The sequence below is a fragment of the Cariama cristata genome, unplaced genomic scaffold (assembly GCF_000690535.1).
Source record: "Cariama cristata isolate BGI_N322 unplaced genomic scaffold, ASM69053v1 scaffold11597, whole genome shotgun sequence".
Taxonomy (NCBI): Eukaryota; Metazoa; Chordata; class Aves; order Cariamiformes; family Cariamidae; genus Cariama; species Cariama cristata.
Window position 1 is genome coordinate 3,573 of NW_009627145.1, and position 22,499 is coordinate 26,071.

The 22,499-nt window shown below is 45.2% G+C and overlaps 2 protein-coding genes across 2 annotated transcripts in view; one reads left to right on the plus strand and one right to left on the minus strand.

Moving 5' to 3' along the window:
- The window catches only part of LOC104164870 (bifunctional lysine-specific demethylase and histidyl-hydroxylase MINA-like), a gene marked incomplete at its 5' end in the record, with an annotated part of 8,037 nt that extends 1,729 nt beyond the window's left edge, over positions 1-6,308 (plus strand). Inside the window, 5 exons of the mRNA XM_009704334.1 lie at positions 1,862-1,964; positions 2,633-2,798; positions 3,288-3,376; positions 4,574-4,684; positions 6,052-6,308. Coding sequence (XP_009702636.1) covers positions 1,862-1,964; positions 2,633-2,798; positions 3,288-3,376; positions 4,574-4,684; positions 6,052-6,213 — 631 coding nt within the window. The remainder of the gene's footprint in view (positions 1-1,861; positions 1,965-2,632; positions 2,799-3,287; positions 3,377-4,573; positions 4,685-6,051) is intronic.
- Positions 6,309-8,801: 2,493 nt separating this feature from the next.
- Positions 8,802-20,858, minus strand: LOC104164871 (beta/gamma crystallin domain-containing protein 3-like). Its single transcript, XM_009704335.1, has 6 exons — positions 20,841-20,858; positions 18,115-18,254; positions 13,658-13,781; positions 11,508-11,666; positions 10,807-10,966; positions 8,802-8,925 (listed from the first exon to the last, which is right to left on the minus strand). The coding sequence occupies exons 1-6, from the start codon at positions 20,856-20,858 to the stop codon at positions 8,837-8,839; spliced, it is 690 nt and encodes a 229-aa protein (XP_009702637.1). The 3' UTR covers positions 8,802-8,836.
- Positions 20,859-22,499: the final 1,641 nt, after the last annotated feature.

Here is a 22,499-nt window from a genome sequence, read left to right on the forward strand (position 1 = left end):
TTTTTCTTCTTTGTGTGTTAGGGAGGTTGTTTTTTTTTTTTTTTTTTTTTTTTTAACGCAGTGTCTAGAGATCGGTGCTGAAAACCGGGAATGCTGAGGGAGAGCAAGAGCAGAGGGTGAGGTGTAGATGATTGGAGGAGAGGCCCTGCGGTACTGCCTGCCCTAGTTGGGTGAGAGTCTGCTGGCAGCCTCCGATGCTGGGCACTTGCCCTGGTTGTTGGCCCATTAAACCAGCTGGTGAGGATGTGGTAGGGAGAGAGGTCGTGCATGGACAGGACAGCACTTTTGTGTGAGCGGCATGCCTGTTCCTGATGAGGTTGACTCAAGCTAGGCAAAGAAGGTGCAGGCAGGAGTTCTCCCTCCCCTCCTCTAGTTTATTCTTACAATTGGGGAACAGAAGCACAGAGATCAAAGGGCAATTTTTTTTTTTGTTTTAAAGTATTCAGGCTAAGAATGGGGCTTTAACACAAGCCAGACACCTACAAGGTGCCTGTTAGGTATCATTGAAATCCTTGTAGAGATACGTAGAGGTCTTATTCCTGGGGTCGTCATTAAGTTTGTAGCAAAGCTACAACTGATGCCATGTTGGATTTGATAACCCTGGGTACATTTCCTCCTTCAGTGTAAGTAAGTGTCTCAAAAGCATGGTAAATGGTGCAACCCCACACACTTCATTGTGTGCAGTGAGGCTCGATGTGCATGTGGTTGGATAATAACCATAGAATTGTTTAGGTTGGAAAGGACCTTTAAGATCATTGAGTCCAACCATAAACCTAGCGTGGCCAAGTCCACCACTAAACCCTGTCCCTAAGCACCATGTCTACACGTCTTTTAAATGCCACCAGGGATGGTGACTCCATCATTTCCCTGGGCAGCCTGTGCCAATGCATATCCAATCTAAACCTTCCCTGGCACAACTCGAGGCCATTTCCTCTTGTCCTATTGCGCGTTACTGGGGAGAAGAGCCCGACCCCTGCCTCGCTACCCCCTCCTTTCAGGTTGTTGTAGAGAGTGATCAGGTCTCCCCTCAGCCTCCTCTTCTCCAGGCTAAACCCCCCCAGCTCCCTCAGCCGCTCCCCATCAGACTTGTGCTCCAGACCCTTCACCACCTCCGTTGCCCTTCTCTGGACTCGCTCCAGCACCTCAAGGTCTTTCTTGTCGTGAGGGGCCCAGAACTGAACACAGCACTCGAGGTGTGGCCTCACCAGTGCCCAGTACAGGGGGACGATCACTGCTCTGGTCCTGCTGGGACCATTTCTGATACAAGCCAGGATGCCGTTGGCCTTCTTGGCCACCTGGGCACACTGCTGGCTTACGTTCAGCCGGCCGTCGACCAACACCTCCAGGTCTTTCTCCACCAGGCAGCTTTCCAGCCACTCGTCCCCAAGCCTGTAGTGCTGCACGGGGTTGTTGTGACCCAAGTGCAGGACCTGACACTTGGCCTTGTTGAACTTCGTACAGTTGGCCTCGGCCCATCGATCCGGCCTGTCCAGGTCCTGCTGTAGAGCCTTCCATGGCTCCGGTAAGAATTTCTTCATTCCCCGAGGTCAGCTTTAAGTTGCATCCACTGGTAAATGGCAAGCACCTCAATCAGAACAAACTGGACCCTTCGCACGCTGGTTCCTTCCCTCTGTAGGAGTGCCGCTGGCCTGAAGGTAGGGAGGGGACACCTACAGCTGGGGTGAGAGTGAGCTGTTGCATGGGACTAGAGTGGTAAGGGAAGGGCCAAGTTCCATCTGAACAAAGCAGATTTGGAATTGGAGCACAACGTTTCCAGGCCTTGACATCAGTTAAGATGTCTCTTTTATTTCAGTGCAACTTAGTAATTTTTTTTTTTTTCTGTTTTCTTCCTGTCCTTCAGCTCTTGGGGAGACTTTTTACTGGATGTAATTCCTGGCCTTGTGTTTGATACAGCAAAAGAAGATGTGGCGCTGCGGACAAGCATACCAAGGCAACTGCTTATGGTAAGTAGTTGGGACTGAGGTAATAATAGTGCATCCAACTGAAACTTCAGCACTGAGGCAAGCATGTCTCTTGTTGATCTGTTCCGAAAGCTCTATGCAATGGCGCTACCTTGTCTAGCACACAACCGCTTCTTTTGAAGTCTTCAGGATGCTCTGTTCTGAGGTTTGCTCCACCTGAAGCGTTGCCTAATTCATTGCACTGCCTTTCTTTTGTATCGCAGTGTCCTTGTCTGGCTTGGTTCCTTCTAAAAGTAGTGGTATTTGCTTTGGAGCTGTCAGACAGGCATAGTTCCTGTCAGGCCAAGCTTTTGAATCTTTAAAAGTTAGCAAAGCTGTAAATTGTTCAGTGATGTCTTTATGGTAGTCCAGGTGTGCTGCTGATCAGCCCATCGGCACGCAGAAGGAACAAGCGTCTCTTGCAACTACCCTTGCAAGTCCTTGCGCATTGCGGGTAGCCCCAGAGTGAGGGAAAGTGAGCTTTGGTGTGTGAACAGCTCGTGGGGAATGCGCAAAAGAAAGAAAAAGTTTGTTGTTTTGGGAGAAAAACATTACCCTTTGCAAAGGTAAAAGGAGTGTCCAGATTTTCGCTGCATTACTGCACCTCTTGCTCTTTAGGCTAGGCTGTTTAGCTTCAATTCATGTGAGAGCAACTCTGTGTGAATATTTAGCAGGTGGATATAGCTGACTCGACAAAAAAACTGAGTAGCCTTTTGAGAAGACTTGCAGACCGTCTGGAAAACACCAGAGAACTGAGATCATCTGACATGAAGAAGGACTTTATTATGAACCGGTTGCCACCTTGCTTGGGATGTGACTCTGATCCTTTGACTCCAGGTAGATTTTTGACGTTACCAAAACTGGCTGATGCGATGGCAGAGCTGTTGCTAATTTAGGACTTTGATATTTTATTGTAGGCGAAAATTACAGTCTAACATCAGCTTCAGGTTGTGCATTTGCACACCTCAGTCAGTTAATTCCCTGTGTGTAGCGGAAGAGATGACGTCTCGGAGTGAAATAAAAGTTATCCTAGACTGAAATTGGCAGCTTTAATAAACCACTGTGTACTGAGAGTGTTTAACTGGTAGAATTTGTCCTTATGCTCTAGTTTGCTCTTATTACAGCTATTTGTAGACTGTAAAGGTGAGAGAATTAAAAAAAGAAAACCAACCTCTCCCCTGCCCCCCCAAGTTTGAGAACACGTGGGTGTTGAAAGGAAGGTTAACAAAAAATCTAGCCAGAAGCGAGTGGGTCACGCACGGAGGGCTCAATTTGCACCGTTTGTCCGGTTTCCTTCCTTTTTAACGGACAACTTGTTTTTCTTAGGTGGGAAATTGCCAAAAATAGATAGCAAAATCAGACTGCAGTTTCGAGATCATGCTATCATTACAGTGGAACCAGATCAAGAGCATTCTGTAAGTATAACGAAGCCACCTTCGTATGCTTGGGGTGGGGAATGTGAGGTACGTGAGCTGTTGCTCTGATCTCAAAGGGTGGTTGGGGTTTGTTGGGAGCTGCTGGTGTTGTCGTCGAGCAGTAGTAAATCCAACGCGTCCTTACCTTCTGGAGGAGAGCTACAGAACTAGAGCCGGTCTGTGAGTCTGTACGGTAGGTGACTGGCTTTTAGCTGAGGTTAGATGAGCTAGATCAGCACAGCTGCTCCATGGCCTCTATAGCTCTTGACAATTTATTCTTTGTATTTAAAAGCATGAATAAATTATTAAAATAGGTTTCCTCAAGAGAGAGAATTCTCTTGGTTGCTGCTGCTGACTGTGGTTGCATTTAGTCTTCACTTCCAAGTTACCTTTGTCCCAACATGAGTGCTAGCGGCACTGCTAAGTTGTTCTGCAGAATAGATGCTGGCATCTTGGATTATGTTGTGTTCAGACTACTTCTTAGCAACAAAGGTTTGTTCTGCTGTGCTAATTAAAGAGAAAAAAAAAAAAGGGGGTGGGACGGACAATCTTGTACAATTTTTTTTTGCACACGTAAAATGGTCCCCTCCAAGAAAAGAATACCCTGTCTGATTTTTCGCCTCCATTTTATTTGGGTCCATACTGCTGTGAGACTGTAGGTTTTGGAAGCTTTTTTTGTTTTTGTAATTGCTGCCTCGCCTTCTGAGGTCACACAGGTAAACCCTGAATGACAGCACACATGCAAGACTTGTGTCCACAAATTCAAGTGTGAGCCCTGCCCGCAGAGCTCTGAGTTGGTTTGCACGGCTTTGAGCAAGGAATGCTAACAACAGGCCCATGAGGGTTTTTTTTTTTAAGAGACAGATCAGTACGAGAATGGAAATTTATTGATGCACGTTTGTTCATGAAGACCTTCTAGGAGGTGCACCTTAAATGGCATGTTTTCTATACAGCATCAGTCCTGTGAGGCCAGTATTAAGGCAGAGGATTATAGGTTGTAAATAAATTTTCAGAGGTGTTTTGGAGACTCCCGTAGTGCTGTAGTAGATGGCTGTTGGATCATTCAGTTCGGAAGGTGAATTGCCCTCACTGATGTAACGATGGACTCCAGAATTCAGGAGCTAACATTGTCACGCGAGTGAGAGGAATTTGAGGCTGTGGCTCGTAGCTAACTGTTTTCTTCCTCCTGTCTTTTAGGATGAAATTCGCAGAGAAATGGTTTACGTGTATCATTCTTTGAAGAACAGGCGAGACACTCACATGATGGGGACAGAAGAGGATCCTACTAGTGAGGAGGGCACATCGCAGGTTTGTTCCCACAAACACACACCAAAAGCCCCAGTGCCACGTTGGGTTTTGCTGCTTTAGATGATGAGCTCGACTGGGATGTTAGTGGGGGCCTGGGTCCTGCTGTACTCCTCAGCGCCCAAAGCATTTCTGCCCATCCCCACAGTACCTGGCACTGTGCTGAGGCCATCGATAGTGGAACTAAAAGGAATGTAATCTCAGGCATAATTAAATGTTAACAGGATTTCTTGCCCATGCCTTATGTCCGAGCTAGCAAAGCTGCCGGAGGGGCTAGAAGGCTCTTGCGCCCGTGTCCTTCAGCAAGGCTGCGGGATATGCTCACATGCGCTCAGTAGTGGCAGAGATCGCTGTGCCTTCTGCGCCAGATTTATGCCACACCGAACCCATGCTGGATTCTGTATCTGCTGGAACATAGACCGCAGGATGAGGGCAGTCGTTTTGGCGGGGGAGTGTGTGTGTGTGTGTGTGTGTCAGCGTTGGGAGTAAAGCGCACTCCCTTTTCCTTACTGAAACGTAAGGAGGGAACTTTTATATTGTTAATAAGGCTGCAGATGGTTCATCTCCATTCTTACTCAGCGTGTACAATGGGCTTTTGCTCAAGTTATAAACATTCCTGAAGAGTGGAACTTTTTGTTCCACTTTATGGTAGTACGAGGCTCTGTCTGAGGGCTGTGACCTGAAACACTTGAAGACAACTCTGCACAAATAGGCCATAGAGGCCAACCAGCCTACAGCCTGATCTTGTCTCAGTAATTACAGCAAGGCTTTTTTTTTTTGCCTGACAGTTACTTACCTTTTAAGGTAAATCTCATTGGTGCTCTAGAGTCGGGAATACAGGTAGGTGAGGTTGTACAGTGTGCGCAAAGCTCAAAATCCATACCTTCCTGCCCTGAAAGACTCCAGCCGTGGTACTGGAGGTCCTCTGTCGGGCTGTCAGACTATAACCAAAGACCGCATGTGGCCGATGATAGAAAGTAAGTTCTATGGCCCTCCAAAAATAATGGCTAGAGTTAGGCAAGAGTGTAAATTTAAAGTTGTTTATTTCATTAATTAGTGTGGAAACCAGATGAGGAAGTCACGCACCCTAAGCCTCCCTACCTCATAAGGTGTGCTAGAACACGCAAGAGATTCCAGCTATTTTTCTGTTAAAAGACAGGTGGCAGGATAAGACGGCATCTTTTGGAGGATGCTCTTGGAAATACCAGCAGATAAAAGGAGCACATATATATATATATATATATGTATATACACTTGCTGATCAGTACCTGGAGCCTAATACACAGTCGTGTAATAAAGTGGGGTTTGTGTGCGTGGGTGGTGTTTGGTTTTTTGTTCGTTTTTTTTTTCCTAATTTCCTCCTCCCCCAGCAGACTCATGGCCTGCGGTTTCCTTTGTCCTACTTGGATGCACTGAAGCAGATTTGGAGTAGCAGCACTGTTGCTGTTAAAGAGCTTAACCTTAGCTCAGACGAAGAGAAAGAAAACCTCGCCTTGTCACTATGGACTGAATGTCTAATTGAAGTTCTTTGATGCTTTTGTGAATTAGCTGCTCCTGTAAGTAGTATTTCTGGCTGTTAAGAATCTCTTAAGAGAAAAAGGCTTATTAAATTACTTTTTTATGCATCTAGCCTTTGGTTTGTAGTGCTGGCCAACAAAGCATTGCAATACGTATGACTTGGCTACTTTCTGGTGCCAAATGTTACTTTTCTTTCCCTAGCTTTGGGAAAATGGGGATCAGGGAAAACCAGGTAAGACGGGTCGTTGTCCATGAGCCTCAGCTCCATGTCTGTGGCTGGATGAAGTCGCCGAGTGGAACACGCGTGCTGTGGTATCCCCTTTCCTCCGGCTATGTGCCTTGATGGTTGAGAACAGCTAAAGGTAGACATGGAGCAGGCTCCAGGACCTTTGTTTGTCATTTGTAGAGTTAACCAGCAAGAAAACCCATTTGTTTGTTCTGTTTGTTTGCTCTGAGAGAACAAAAGCTTTTCTATAAAAGCCGTGTCTGTAAGACTTGGCCCAAGAAAAAACCCCTTTTTCCTCTCAGATGCTGCCACCACTGGAATAAACAAACAATATTTAACCTCTCCTTCCCCCAGCACCAATTTAATGTGAAAGTAACCCAAACCTGCAACTGGAATCTGGATCTTCAATGCCGACTTGAGTGGGTTTTGATGGGAGCAGTGCTGTTATTTTACTACGTGACTATCAGTGTTTAATATGCAACAGCACAGTCAGATATTTAATATACCGATCCCTTTTTTGTCCATTGGAAAAGAAATATTTTACAGGAATGTGCTTGACATCTGCTAAAAACTAGTGTTGTACTTAGTTTGTTTAAAAAGAAACCAACAAGCAGAATGTTCCTCCTAGAAAAAAGTTTTTATACAATTAAAATATACATGGCTTAGCATTTTACATTCAAGGTCTCTTGCGTACAAAAGCCCGCTTTACTTTGTTATGTAACACTGGCAGTCGTTCTTGGTTTAAAAGACTCAAACTTTTTACACAGGCTTTTAAAATGTCATGTAGAACGCTCGATATACCGACTTACATAAAAAAAGCTAAACAAGTGCTTTATTTGGAAAAATATATACATACATTTGAAGATCTGTTACTTAAATAGCAGATTTAGGATAATTTTAGAAGGTAAAATAGTAAGTGCAAGAGGAGATAGTCGTGGGGGTTTTTTTAAATAGTACTATATAGAACTCCATTTCGTACAAAAATAGACATCCATATATTTTTCTGTGGCAAACTTAGGGTTATGTGTTTTTATTTGTTTGGGGATGAATCCCATTTGAACGCACAACTGGAATAGTTACAGCTTTTGGAAACTAAAACATCTGTCTTTTTAGCTAACCTAAAACTCTTTAAATAGTTATAGAAATACATGCCCTGAATATACAAATAAGGAAAAAAAAAATTACATTTCCAATTAAGTAGATGGATGTAGTGATGCTGAAATCAAATGAAGTTACCAGTGATGTCAAGGTTGGTGTGTTTTGTTTTTTTTTTTCCATGTCAGTCCTACAACTGCCTGCAGTTCTGTAGGCCGGTTGCGTAGTCCTGAAATAGAGGAAAGCACCGGCACGGCAAGGTCTGGACCCGTTAGTCTTAGTCTAGCCTTAGTCCTAAGACCCCTTAGTCCTTTGGGCTAAGATGCACACGTTGTTGATGAGCCACAGTAACGTTAAGACGTTGTTACACTGTTCTTTGAACACTGAGCAAGCGTTGAAGTGCAGGCTGCTAGCACCTTTGAAAAATACATACAGAGGTGAATTATTTCTCTGAAGGAAGACATGGTTTCAAGACCAAATTACGCTGTATTAAATTAACCTATAGACGTCGCAACAAAATACAGCTAGAGTTAAAATCGTGAGTGCTGTAACTGCAGCTAGCCCTTGTAGAAGTCTAGCCTGACCCAGGACCGTTTATTCTCTTTTGAGACGTACAGCGATGGCTCCACCTTAAAGGAGATCCGCAGTGATAACTCACCATTTCATGGGTTGGAAACAGGCCGTGGGTCAGCAAAACCAGTTCCTGAATCTGGGAATTTGGTACTGTTAAAAGAAATGAAGACAAAGGCCTACAAGTAACATCAAGGGGGTGAAAGTCCGGCTTTCTCTATTGCTTTGTTTCACATGCTGAGCTGGTAATTAATTCCCCTTCAAAGCTGTCTTTCTGAACAAAATAAATTGCATTTTAGCAAGAGAGATGATTTGAGCTTCAGCAGCGCTTAGAGCCTAAATAGTTTCACTTGAGACAGAAAAAGTCCAGCTCGACCTCTTCCAGGCTCATCAGTGCATTCATTCTTCAGCAAGCTTCCATCCGTTTGAGAGGAAGGTAAAGACGACGTTTCTAAAGAGCCTTTCCCCTGTTATCCCTCGCAGTTCCTGTCCTGCAAGACTTCTGCCTAATCTTTTGCATTTTATTTTTACTACTTCAGATGAAGAGTAGGAGTGACTTGCATAGGGGTGGCCTCTAAAGAATCAGCTTCGTGCAAAATTCAGTTGGTTTAGGAGCTGGTGCTTCGTATGAAGGAAAGTAGAGAGGAGTTGCTGCTTAAGGTTCCAGTGGTGTGTGACTTCAGTAGTTTATTTTTTTTTCTTTCCCCCTCTAGGTGTTAATAACCCACCCATGTCGTGGGTTTTACTCACAATATTTCAATATCCCATTTTTGTGAATGTTTGTCATCTCTCAGCTGATTCATAATGATGTGGTTCTTGTCATAATAATTTCCTCCTTCAAAACAAAACAAAACAAAAGCATGAGGGAAAATTTTATAAAGAAATGCTCAGAAAAGTCTATGCATAACCCGTAAGAAGTATGACTAAGAAAATCAGCTGAAAAATAGAAATTCCATATATCTGCCCCTCCGCCTCTGTCTGTGTGTGTCTCCTTCCAAGGGTCACTTGTGAGCTGAGGCCGTGAGGAGCTCCCCCAGTGCCGAAGCAGAGCACACCACAACCCCGCGTCCGCACAGGTACCTTTGTGCCCAGAAACAGCACCTCTGCGGAGATTCTGCTTCTGGCAGGCAGCGAGCGCCCGCTACGTGTCTGCATTTTTAAGGTGCATATTGTTCTACTAGAAATACGCAGATTCACCTGAGATTATTTGATGTAGCATATCCATTTTAACCACAAACGTAGGAAGTAAAATTTCCTCTTTTGGGTACACGTAGCACAGCAATGACAGTGCATTTTTTATCATTATACCATAAATAAAAATCCACTGAAAGAAACAAGTGTTCTAAAGAGTTATCAAGTGCTATCCCACCACGCCAGCCTTCAACGTTATATTTTTGCAGTAACCGGGGCAGCACAGCTCTCTGATACTGGAAGAGTTGCCACCAGTGGCATTTAATGGCTTTGTAGTAACGATTTATGAATTAGTAACAGTGGTTAAAGTCAGTTCTGGCAGCCAGGAATGCTCTCTTAAGTTCACCATCACTGAAAATTCATTCTCAGTAAGTTTGAGCTGCAGAGGTCAGATGTGTAACGGCCAGTGGGACATGCAGTGGAAAGGTTGATGACTTCACTTGGGGGACATGCCCTTACCCTGGTCTGTAAGCCCTGCAGGGGCGTTAGGCCATCAAGTAATGTACGCAGGCCTTTTGTCTGAGAAAACAGCACCAGAGCCCCCAACCTCATAACCAGTCACTGTCCCGCTACCTCTCCCTAGGGATAAAACCCTAGCGCTCACAGCAGGGCTGGAACAAATTGTGAGGAACAGGCATTCCCCAGTGAGGTTGTTCTACCATGGTGGGTAATTAGAAGGACTGGGACCACCCCCCCCTGCAGTACAGCCTTCAGCTCTGGCGTCCTCGGCACAGGAAGGTCATGGACCTGTTGGAGCGAGTCCAGAGGAGGCCACGGAGATGATCCGAGGGCTGGAGCACCTCTGCTGTGAGGACAGGCTGAGAGAGTTGGCATTGTTCAGCCTGGAGAAGAGAAGGCTCCGAGGAGACCTTGGGAAAGCTGGGGAGGGACTTTTGACAAGGGCATGGAGTGACAGGACAAGGGGCAATGGCTTTAACCTGGAAGAGGGAAGACTTAGAGTACATATTAGGCAGAAATTCTTCCTGGTGAGGGTGGTGAGGCAGTGGCAGAGGTTGCCCAGAGAAGCTGTGGCTGCCCCATCCCTGGAAGTGTTCAAGGCCAGGTTGGATGGGGCTGTGAGCCACCTGGTCTGGTGGGAGGTGTCCCTGCCCGTGGGGTCTTTAAGGTCCCTTCCAACCCAAACCATCTGGATTGAGCAATGACAATTTTAACCAGCCTGAAAACATGAGGGGTGAGCACTTTTCTCTTTTTGAGCCACAACTATTCCATGGTTGCTTTCCCTTCACCATTTTGTCTTCTGTAACTGGCATTTCTTGCCATCAGCGCTGCTGAACTCCCTCAAGTAGAACAGTTGATCTGATCCAAATAAACCTCTGGATCAAAAGAGTCCAGTTTCCCCCTGCCCTGTTGTTTCTTGTCCCACTGTCAAGCAACTGGACATAAACCCAACGGGAAAGATAGGATTCAGTATTTAACCTTAAGTACAAAAAGAGCTAGAATACAGCAATTAAGCTTAATCAAAAAATGCACTTAGCACATGTGAGGTTTAGGTTTTTTTAAATACCTTTAATATCAAGCACCAGTTGTTCACTGAGGTATGAACTGATGGTTCCATCCTTGTTGAGTCTCCACCTCTGCCTGTCCTTCCTGTGTTCTGTCCAGAGCGTGACTTTGGCCCCAGGCACATCTCTGCCACCAATGACATCCAGACAGGCGTTGTTAGCCTAAGAAACAAGAAGCAAAGTGAGATCCAGGCCCCAAAGCCTCTGTTCTGTGTCCGACTTGTTTCTGTTTCGGGCACCGAGCGCACTGCAGTAATTGTGCTGCGGGGGGTAACAGGCCTGGCAAGCAAGCTAGGAGCAGACTGTTCAGCAACGGACCAGCTGCTTGATCAAAGGTGGCGGTCTTTGGTACTTCAGGCGTTTCTTATATTAAATCACCAGCTTTTTATATTAATAACAGACTAACAAGGGTAGCATTAATACAAAATCACTTAACTTTCTTCGCATAGTACTTTTCAGAGAAATTCTTAACTCTAAAGAGGGAATAAACTTAAACTTGTGACTTTAGACAAAACCAGGCAGATCAAATATGTCTACACATCGGAGGAGGAGGAAGTAGGTTACAAGAGTTTTGGTTTAAGATGCGTGGGAGAAGCCAAAAGCTATGCTGGTGTTAGCGCTAGCCTGCAGTAAAAGCAAGAAGTGAAGGTGAAAGGACAGCAGGTGACACAACCCACCCAACTTCCAGCATCTGGAAACTCACCTTGGACTTGAAGAGTCCACGACAGTAGTGCCAGATCTGGGTATTCTTGCCATTGTATGGTGACGCACACACTGACATTGCTCTTATATCTGTTAGGCTTCCAGCCGCTGTCAGATATTTACCTTGGGCTCGGTTCTTCACTCTGAGGTACACTGCCGGCTGAAATGGCGTGAAGGAAGATAGTTACGACACAGAGATGAAGAAAGCTGACATAAGAATGCCCCCCCTGCCTCCGTCTTCCATCAGTTTTCTAAAGTCTCTGTTCCATTTCCAGTTTCAGACGAAGATGTTCAATAGTTTGTTTGTTGGAAACCAACGTGCACGTGAAGCAGCAGCATATGCAGCCAGACAGCTGTGAGCAGCCATGGCAGATAGGTTTTTTCTTTTTTAAAAAAGTATTTATGTCTACAGAACTAATTCCTATGACATGCAAATATCTCTAGTTCAGCACATTTCGCTCATTCCAAGGCCAGTAAGTGGGCTGTACTCCCCAAGCTTTTTATTCTCAGGACACAAAACTTACTGAGTCACCTATCCAGCGACTTCAACCGCCACGAACCGGCACAGATGGCAGAGAGTCACACCACTGCTTGTGAACATACATGGAAACCGGGGTCCTGACTCAACATCCCTGTTTACTCAGTTTACTCAAAAAAATAAGGAGATTTTGTAGGGCTACCACAGGGTTTGAGTTTTTGCTCTGTTACTCATTGATGGTGGTGCAAATACAGAGCAGCGAGTCATAAAGGGCAGCTCTCCTGGAACCCCAACTCAAGCATAGTCTTTCTTCTGGGAGCTTTGAATCTCCTTTTTTGTCATATTAAAACAAACTCTAAGATACAATAAAGCCTCTCTTCCCACCAAGCATCTGTAAACTAATGTGCATTAGTATAGCGTACAGTTATTCTTTACTTCATAATATGATCCCTTCCTTGTCACTGAGCAAAATTTTTGTGTCTCATTTTGCACGAGTTTCAAATGTTTTGCAAAGTAGCTAAAGCGGGCCTTGCAACGCTACTCGCTGTTGCCGCGTAAAAAAAGGATGCTAGCAAATATAAAAGCTCTTCAGATTGCTGGTTGAAGAGAGAATTCTGGTTTTAAGGTCAGCACAAATTATTTTCATTATTTGCAAAAACAAAGCCAAAATGAGATCCAAAAATTGCAGGGAGCTGTCAGCTTCTTAGACTAACGAATTGTTGGTGAGGGCAAGAAAAAAAAAAATCCTTTACTTTTCAGGGTGGGGGAGTAGATAATGCATAACTAAAGACGATTATTTTTGTTCGCTCCAGCATTTCCCCAGTTGAATCTAATGTTTAAAAATAAAGCAGCGTTTACCACTAAGCGGAAGCAAGTTGTTCTGTGAGAAGCAGAGCTAACAAAAAACCTCTTTTCCAGTGGCGTTACTGCTCACATTCCTGCCACACTCCCCTGTCCTATCTGCCCGGACGCTGCCCTCCCACAGTTGTGTGACCGGGCACACGGTAACACGTGCTTTGAGTGGTTTGGAGCTTATGCGTGTCACTGATTACATCATGCGTCTTGGAAAGGCAGAGAAGCAGAATTGTACCTGCTCCTCCTTGAATGAGGGACATTTATCTCAGGCTTGCTTCTTCCAGCTACCTTTCACAAAGTTCCTAAGAACTTTGTGGTTTTGAGACCTGAATCTTGGAACGAGACTGAAATTGCCATTACTTGGGAGTGAGGCAGAGAGGGGAAACCTGCTGAGACTGCATAAACTTTGCTTCTTTTGGAAATCAAGGCTACAGCACAATAGAATTTGCTCTTGCTTCCATTTAGGTTGATTATGAAACAAGCCAATGAAGAATTGGTTTTCTCATTGTTACTGTTCTACGGCAAAAATGTAAAAATTGAGCATCTACAGAACATGCTAATGAGCCATTCAGAAAAACAAAACTTGGCTCCAAGAAACTAGGGATTATTTCCCTTTGGGAGCCTAATATAGATCTCAGTAACTGCCACTAGAGGAATGTTCTGCTTCAGTAATCTTCCAGTAGGCCCTTCTGGCTGTTACCATTTGGCCTGATTTAAGGAGTACAATGCACACCATTATACTTAGTGGTAGAGCTGATACTTGTGTACTAATCCCTGTCCAAAAAAACCCAAATTGTCCTCATAGAGCCTTACAGTACCTGCTTCACAGGACGAAGAGAGCCAATTACTTTCCAGCCGCTGTATTCGTTCCAGTTTGAAATCTCACTGGGCTCCAGCAGAATCTGCTTTCCCAAAAAGTTACATCCCTCGTACGCAATCCACCTGGATACAGAAAATACAACGGGAAAGACTACACGTTAACCGCAGCAAAACTAAACTACAGGCTTGCGTTCAGGACTCTGCTCTTGAAAGCCCCCAAACCTCTCCGTAGCAGTGCTAGTATCAAACCCCTATTACCGTGCCGCAAAATGCCAGCCATTTCAGCGGTTTAATTTTTTTTGGTCTAAATTAAGACCTGTTTTCTGTTTGTCTGCCTGAAACTTGTAAACTCTTAACACCCCACCCCCCTCCAATTTTTCCCACAAATACGAGAATATTTGCATGAACCCAGACGGCAATAATACGAGGTTTAACGATCACGCGTTAGGAAACCACACACCAGACTGTGCTACGTGCAGCTTTGCCTGATTGTACATATTAATTATAAGAGGATCTTGTCCAATGTTTTCTTTTGTTACAGTTAAAGTTTTTTATAGCTATTCCACTTGTCTGAAAACACATATGAAAATATTTACTCCAAAACCTATACGTTTCTTAACAGACTTCCCTGTAGTGAATATATCTGTGCCGCGGACATGGCTGAATCCTTTAACACAGAGTTAAAGCACGGGCACATACAGATCCCTTGTTATCTAGGCATCTGCTCAGTAAATACTGTGTGGCTGCTTACAAAGGCAGCCCTCAGGATCAGAGATCGGTTTTGTTTTTATCAATAGGACTTTGTTGTGCAGACAGCGAATCCTAAACGCTTGACTCATTACTGAATGCAAAGCAAATATTGGTTTCCCCAGTTACCTGTTTTACAGGTGAGCTGCCAAGAACAGGAGGGATGGTTCCACTCTAAGTCAGTAAGCGACCATCCACAGTGCTCAGAGCACCCCTAATTTACCTTTCCCCATTGCACATAATTTGGAGAAACCGCCAGCCAGCCTTGCTTAGGACTCCACGGAGGCTAAAGCGTGCCGCCTGTGAACCGCCTTGTCACAAGGCTGTATCACTGTGTCTCCAAATTAAGTCCCATACCTCCTGACTAACAGGTATTCAGAGCAGCCTGACCACCACTGTGTGTTCCTTACGCTTCTAACACATTCCTGACTTCTTTCTTGAGATGCTTTCTGTCAAGTTATTGAAAAACTTACTTGGCAACAACCGGGATGAAGGGATGGAATGTACCCTTAGCAAGGTCACTGATGATATAAAACCGGGAGGGGTGGCTCACACACCGGGAGGCTGCGCTGCCATTCAGCGAGACCTGGACAGGCTGGAGAGTTGGGCAGAGAGGAACCTGACGCAGGCCAACAAGGGCAAGTGTAGGGTCCTGCACCTGGGGAGGAATAACCCCATGGACCAGTACAGGCTGGGGGTTGAGCTGGGAAGAAGTTGCCCATAAGCCAGCAATGTGCCCTTGTGGCCAGGAAGGCCAACGGTATCTTAGAGTGCATGAGGAAGAGTGTGGCCAGCAGGTCGAGGGAGGTTATCAGGTCATCCTCCCCCTCTACTCTGCCCTGGTGAGGTCACATCTGGAGTGCTGGGTCCAGTTCTGGGCTCCCCAGTTCAAGAAAGACAAGGAACTACTGGAGAGAGTCCAGTGGAGGGCAATGAAGATGATGAGGGGACCGGAGCATCTCCCTGAGGAGGAAAGGCTGAGGGAATGGGATCTGTTCAGCCTGGAGAAGAGAAGGCTGAGAGGGGATCTCATCAATGGTTATCAATACCTTAAGGGTGGGTGTCAAGAGGACGGGGCCAGACCCTGTTCAGTGGTGCCCAGCGACAGGTTAAAGGGCAACGGGCACAAACTGAAACTCAGGAAGTTCCATCTGAACATGAGGAAGAACTTCTGTACTGTGAGGGTGGCAGAGCCCTGGCACAGGCTGCCCAGCAAGGGGGGGGAGGATCCTGATATTCAAAACCCGCCTGGGTGCGTTCCCGCGCAACTTGCTCTAGGTGACCCTGCTTTGGCAGGGGGGTTGGATGAGATGATCTCCAGAGGGCCCTTCCAACCCCGACCGTTCCGTGTTTCTGTGATTCACTGTTAACGTCGTTCTCAGAGCACTGAACCGTCTCATATGAAATGCAGTTTCAAAGCAGACACATACAGGAAACAGAGAAGGGCACAACTGTTACAGTAATAACCATGTGAAGCCAGGTTGGGCTTCTGGCGTTCAGCACCACAAACAAAACCCATCTCGGCTCTCACGCAGACCAGCAGCCTCCGCCGTGCCATCCTTCCCACCCCTTGGAGTACCTCAGCCCCCAGCCCCCTTTGCCAAGCCACGCTCCAGGCTCGTGTCATTTCTCACCGAGGTGGTCGGTTGGCTCAGGAAGGATCCTCGTACCTAAGCCTGGCAGCAAGATGCCATCAGTATATTTACATAAATCTCCGTCATTTGTCTAAAGCTGACAGTAGGCTTTGGGGCAAGGAGCCAAAAAACTTTGAATCCGCCTTCCTGAACTCTTGATCCCAGGATAAAGCAAACAAACCCTCTAGGACATCCCACAGACTTCCCTCCATCACCTGCCACCCTCGACCTTTAGGCTACCTATCTGCAGTGTGGGATGGGGACAGGCTGTGGAGAACTGTTTCCTAGGGAGTATTGCACAGAGCTCAGAGCAAGCCCAGCCATTCTGTCCTGACCCTTCCCGGAGACAGGGAACCAGCCAGCCTGGCTTGGATACTTGGAAATGAAGATGGAGAAGGGGCTGGACTGTTGCCCTCACTCTCCCTTGCTTTTCTACTATGTAGTCCCAAAGCCATCGCCGTCCCGTTACAGCCAACTGCATGGGCAAAGTGATTTAATTTCCAGTTCCCCACACCCCTGATGAGAGGGCAGAGAACGGTCATAAAGAGATGTTCCCCAACAGGACACACTTTAGACTGTAACACCTCTGCAGAGCTACGAGGATTTACACACTCCCACCAGAAATAAGTCGGGTGTTCCTCCCAAAGAAGGCTTTTCCTCCTCCAAATTAGCACAGATCACAGGGAACGTGTGTGTGCTGTTGTCAACCTCAAACGGCAGCTCCTTGGCACTCTCACCTGGGGCACCTCAAGACAACAGCAGCGGATGATTGGTCGCTCCCTATATTTTCAGCAAGGGCTCAGGATGGAAGTGGCACAGATGTTAGGGACTAGAATTTATAGCGAATCGACAAAGCTCTCTGGGGAAGCTTATATTTGCCATGGGCCCACAGCTACAGACAATTGCCACCGACTGCTCGTAAAGAAAGGGAGGTTCAATCCTTAACCAACCTTTCAGGAAAACGCTCGTGTGAAATTCCTGAAAGAAAACAGTCCACAGTGCTCTGGAGCATTAGCTAGGTTAGGCTCAGCCTTTGTACCAACCTCAAAGAATCAGAGGAGCGCTCAGGAGTGTTATCACAGATAGCTGTACAAGGATTTTGACTTCTAGGTGGTAACAGACTGGATGCTTTTGAAAAATTCTTTGTAAGACTCACAACAGAGATATACCTAAGCCACGAACAGTCTACACTAACTCCTTTCCCAATTAGTTAAAATTTTGTGTGGTTTTGCATCATCCCATAAGACCTCTCAAGAAAATCACAGCCTATATGAAAAAGGTGGGGAAAAGGTTAAAAATAAACACAGGAAATGTGTGTCATGTTAGAAGAACACCAGTTTCCAGTCAGTCTCAGTTGCAGGATGAGACTCTGCAAGTTATTTGTTGCTGCTGTGGATGTGGAGGCTAAAAACCTGGCCGAGGCAGAATACTTGGGAGTTTCTCCAAAAGGCAAAAGGGGGAGATGTGGAAGAGGTTAGAAGGTCGCTCCTGCGGATGTAAAATGGTTTTCACAGAAGACCCTAGGTGTGTATCCACACTCGCAGAGGGGGGTTAAACTAATAACGGAAACAAATTACTGTTCCAGCTGTCAGATCCGCCCCGAGCTTCTCTCAGAAGTTGCTGCCTCTTTGGCAGCCGATCAAGCACGTCAAGCTTCACTGAACCACTGTGGTGGTTTAAGTTAAATCACTGCAGTTTACAGCTGGTATTTTACAGCCAGTTAATAAAGGCAGTCTGAGTTTACTCTACCTGTCTTTGAAAGTCAGCAATCAAAACTTATTTACTTTAGATTCCTGGCTTGAACAACAGGCTCTATTGTTCGTTACCGCATAGGATAAAAGGACGTTTCTTACAGGGGGAAACACACTCTCCGCCCAGAGTTTTTGTTCATTTTGGGTCCTGATACAAAAAGTGGGTCTAGCATTCAACCGTATTTTTGGGTTTTATGTTGTCTCAAAATAGAAGTTAGAATGTAAAACACATCCTATGAAAAAAGGCAGTAATCAGGAGAAAATGCATGCTCAGTATTAGCTCCTGTAATGCAAAACTGACAAGAATATTTCTTCCATACTTACAATCCACTTCTCACCCATACAGACTGAGTGTAAAAATGAAGGTCCTCATTCAAAACAGAATTGACGGGCTCACTGAAGTGCAGCTCTCTACCCTTGCAGCATTCCAGAGCGAACAGACTGATGGAGGGCTCAGCAAAAACCTGGGGGGGAAGGAGAGAGAGAAGAAAAAAAGAAAAAAAAAAGCCAAGTTTTACTAGGACTAGTTTAACATCAGTTGTTAGGCACGACGCGCACATTTGCCCACTTCCACATGCTTTTGGGTTAGATCATGCTCCCTCAGAAAATGTAACGGCAAGGATAAAATAAAAACGTACACGCACCACCAACGCACACAGAGCTGAAACAGACTGGATTTATCAGTGGCTCTGCCATCAGAGTACAGTGCCCCACTGACACAGGCCAGACACAGTGAGTCGCTTCGAGATGCCGAGAGGCCTCTGCATTTGAAAAATCTCTTTTTGATCTGATTTGTATCATCGGGGCCTTGACTCCTGTTTGTAAATCCAGTTTATTTATTTATTGCTGGAACAGGTTACAGCAGTAGTTTTCAGGGTGATCTGCAGATCGCATCTGAAGTAGCGAGGCAAATCACAAGTCCTTTGTCCACAGACTTCAATTAGGAGTGGTTCACTGGAAAAATCTTAGGGATCTACACACTGGAAAAGGTTAAAAACATCAGAAGTACAAAGTTCTTAATGTTTTTAGCAGACATTCCTATTTTTCTTCTGAGAATCTTGAAAAAATAGCCTAAGTAGTAACCCCTTCAATCTTACGTAGAATCAAAACATTTTTCCCTTAATGACCTTTCACAGGCAATCTCTCAACTGTAGGAAAGCAAATAAAAAGATCAGTTTGCATGAAAATGTGGTACAGCTGTAAGATCAGCAGAAAAGCACAGATTTCAGTATACAAAAATCTGTGCTTTAGTACCAGGAAGGCTTGTACAATTTTTCTGCATTTTTAACCTAAAACCAGAAGGGAAGTATTGTAACCAAAATCATAAGCACTTGTAATTTGTATCTTGATGCAGCTGGTAAAGCAAGAGGGAATACGTCTGAATAACTGCTTCAACTAGCAGCCTCTCCAGGGAAGTCACCTTATTCTTAGGAGATGTTACCCTAAGATAGCCGGCCCAAGCAAAAGGTAGGATTTTCTTTTGCAGCGAAGACATGGCCTCAGGTGGAATGAATGAAACAAAAATCTTGATTTAAAGTTGACAGAGGCACCGAGTAATGAAGAAAACTTAACTTTCACGTTTGAAGAGGCATATGTATTGTAGTGAAGTGTCTCTGAAGAGCTCGGTGGTGATTCAGGACTTATGAATTTACTGGCACTGACTCAGCGCACTTGGTATGTAGCCGGTTGTTCAAATCCTGCCTCAGAGAAATTGCCTTCCTCTGCCAGCGAGTGCAGGGATAATGTAAGTCATGCAACACTGCACGGACACGGAGTTTGCGCAGACGTTTCTCTGGGATCATCCACCCAGAGAGATTTTTAAAGCCCACTGCAATCCTAAAAAACTAATGTTACAAAACAGAAAGAGATTAAAACCCATAACGTTTTGATTTTGGAATGTCAGTTCTTCCCACCTGCCTTCTGCTGGATGCGGTGGGTCAAATTTACAGTGTGTGTCTAAAGGCTTACTTTGAAATCTAGACCAGGAGACCTAGTGGAGGCAGCTACTTCTCAGGTTGCTTTGCTCAGCAAGGCAGTATCATCACACTCCAGTTTGCAAGAGCCTGCTCCCCAGCACTGCCTTTAGCAGTGGAGACCAGAAGCCACATCCAGAACAGGTCCCACAGGGGCAGTTTTCCCAAGTGCATTAGTAACCATAGGAAACATCATTTGGCATCCTTGTTGCTAGACGTTGTTACCAAAGCCTAAAATTTTTCCTGCAGTTGCAATATTCAAAATGTTAAGAGACAGGGATGCCCTACTAGATGGACAAGTCATCTGAACCAGCATATCCATTTATACACCAAGAACCAGAACAGCAAATTGGTGGAGTCAATTAAAATGACTCCAGCTCTCATGTGGGTGAGACTGTTTGAACGTAATGGGCCTGAGAAAGCCCCGTCCGGCGGGTCCGAGTCCCAGCCTGTCAGTACACCGCAGACATCGCGTCTATCACACACACACACAAGGACCGATACCACCTTTCCAGTGAGACCTCAGGAGGACTCTACTGATCTTGGCACAGACGTGAAGCACAGAAAAAGAAAACATGCCGCTGTCTCAAGCACTGAAGCTGTCATGTTTCCATAACCATATATAGAGCAATGAGGCGATTACTCACTTTAAATATACCGTTTTACACCAACAGCTGGCAGCAGTGACTTGGCCTGGCTTTTTTTTTTTTTCTCTGATTTTGTTTTCATACCTCCATGGAAACTACCAACAGCAAAAGACAAGGTTTTGAGGCTATGTTGTTACACTTCCTACAGAGGCATCTTGCTCCCACCCTTCCTTGCGGAGTGCTGAGGTGCACCTTCACCCATTTTCAGGCTGAAGAGTTATCACCGATAGGTAAGAGTGAGACTGACAGGATCAGCTTTCTTCACCAAGGCCCGATCCTGACAGGCCAGGGAGGAACGGGGCTCTCCAAGAGCCAGAGGAAAGGCAACTGGGCAGAGAATACAAGAGGGGACAACCTCAGATGGTGGCGTTGCTTCAGGTGGACCCCAGTCCCCGATTTTGAAACGTGAGCTAAAGATATCTACGTTTACCTGTGACTGGCAAGTCATGCCCGTGTCTAGGTCAGGATTACCTTAGCTTCCGTTCATAGTTATTTTAAGGAAAATACCTGAAATGCCATCCTTTGGGGAAAGCTTGCCAACTGCAGGAATGACAAAGCACTAAAGAATTACTTAACCTGATCTTTGTGCGTTAAGGAACTAACTGCCTTGCTTAAACCAGCACCAATAAAGTTTCAAGATGTTCTGCTTGTCCTGGTTTTTCATGCCAGTGTCCAGGAAGAAACTTGAAGAGATTTAATATATTCAAGAGGCCGGTGATTAAGGAAGGCTATATTTACATAGCATTTCAAGATATAAGCAAGTGAACTGTTAAATACAATGATATTCTTTACTTAAGAGGTGTGGTAGTCTATGGCTAATGGAGCACGTGATGCAATGAAAAATGACACAGCTGTTTTCCCTCCCCACGGTGTGATTTCAGAGGCTCAAAGGTAAGCCATGGAAAGCAACACACTAAAAACCACAGTTCAACTCAGCTCGGACTTTTCCCCTCAATGACTTCCACCTTTTTTAAACAAAGAGAAGCTGTCCGTCACAAATTTTTCACAATTTGGAACTGAATTTTATACTTTACCGGTTCAGACAAAAATGCAACGCAAGCCTGAAGTGTTCGATATTAACCAAAGACGCGGGCAAGATGAGCTTCCTTTCAAACGCCTTTTGTTTGCAGTGCAAGGCTCAGGTGCTTGACCCACCGAAAAGCACTAGCGTACGGACACAAAGGAGCTAACCCAAAGGTGCTAGAACTGAAAACCAAGTGCACAGGTGAATTTGCACACATGCTTTTAATAAAAAAGAGTATAGTTTTAGCTATGAATAACATAATTTTTCATTATAAATTTTGTGAAAATTATTACTAATAAAGCCCTTTTGAGAAGGGCTCACCCCAAAACATATTTTTTCCCCTCGCATTTTTTTTGGCAAACTTAGATTTTGCAAACTTTGATGAAAAAGTCTAATAAAGCCAAAGAAAGAAATCCCCAGGGCCGGACTAAAGCATGACTGTAACCTGACGATGGCAAGGGTCGGTACGCTTCCCCACTTCGCATCCCTGCTGACCTATTGCTATGCAAACAGCATTCGTCGGAGCCTTAACTGGAGAAGCCTCCACAGCTGTATTACGACATCCTTGGAAAAATCTTTACTCTTTAGTCTTGGCTAACTCGTAATTTACAACTGTCTTTACTGAAGCTGTGTTTGCCTGGCTACTCCCTTCAGTGTGGGAAGGATGCCGGGCTGAGGGAGAGGAACACGGTGCTGGATGACAGTAACACCCACGGCCCCATCCCAGCTACACAAAATGATTCATTGCCTGGCCCTGGGAAACACTGATTAATTTTCATATCTGATTTCATTATTTGCCCCACAGGAATGCTGAGGAGATTAGTTAACACCTGTATTTAACTTAGAAATACAGAAACTATCACGATTGATCAGAACAAGAATAAAGTAACCTTCAAAAAAATAAAAGGGGGGAGGCAGCGGGGGGAAGGCATTGCACAACCTACAACCCAGATCTCATTTTTGTTTTTAGAAACTATGAGACTGGTTTAACTTTAGGGCTGAAGTTAACCTTTTAGAAGGAAAAGTAATTGCTCACTGCAACACTCCTGGATACTCTTGTCCATG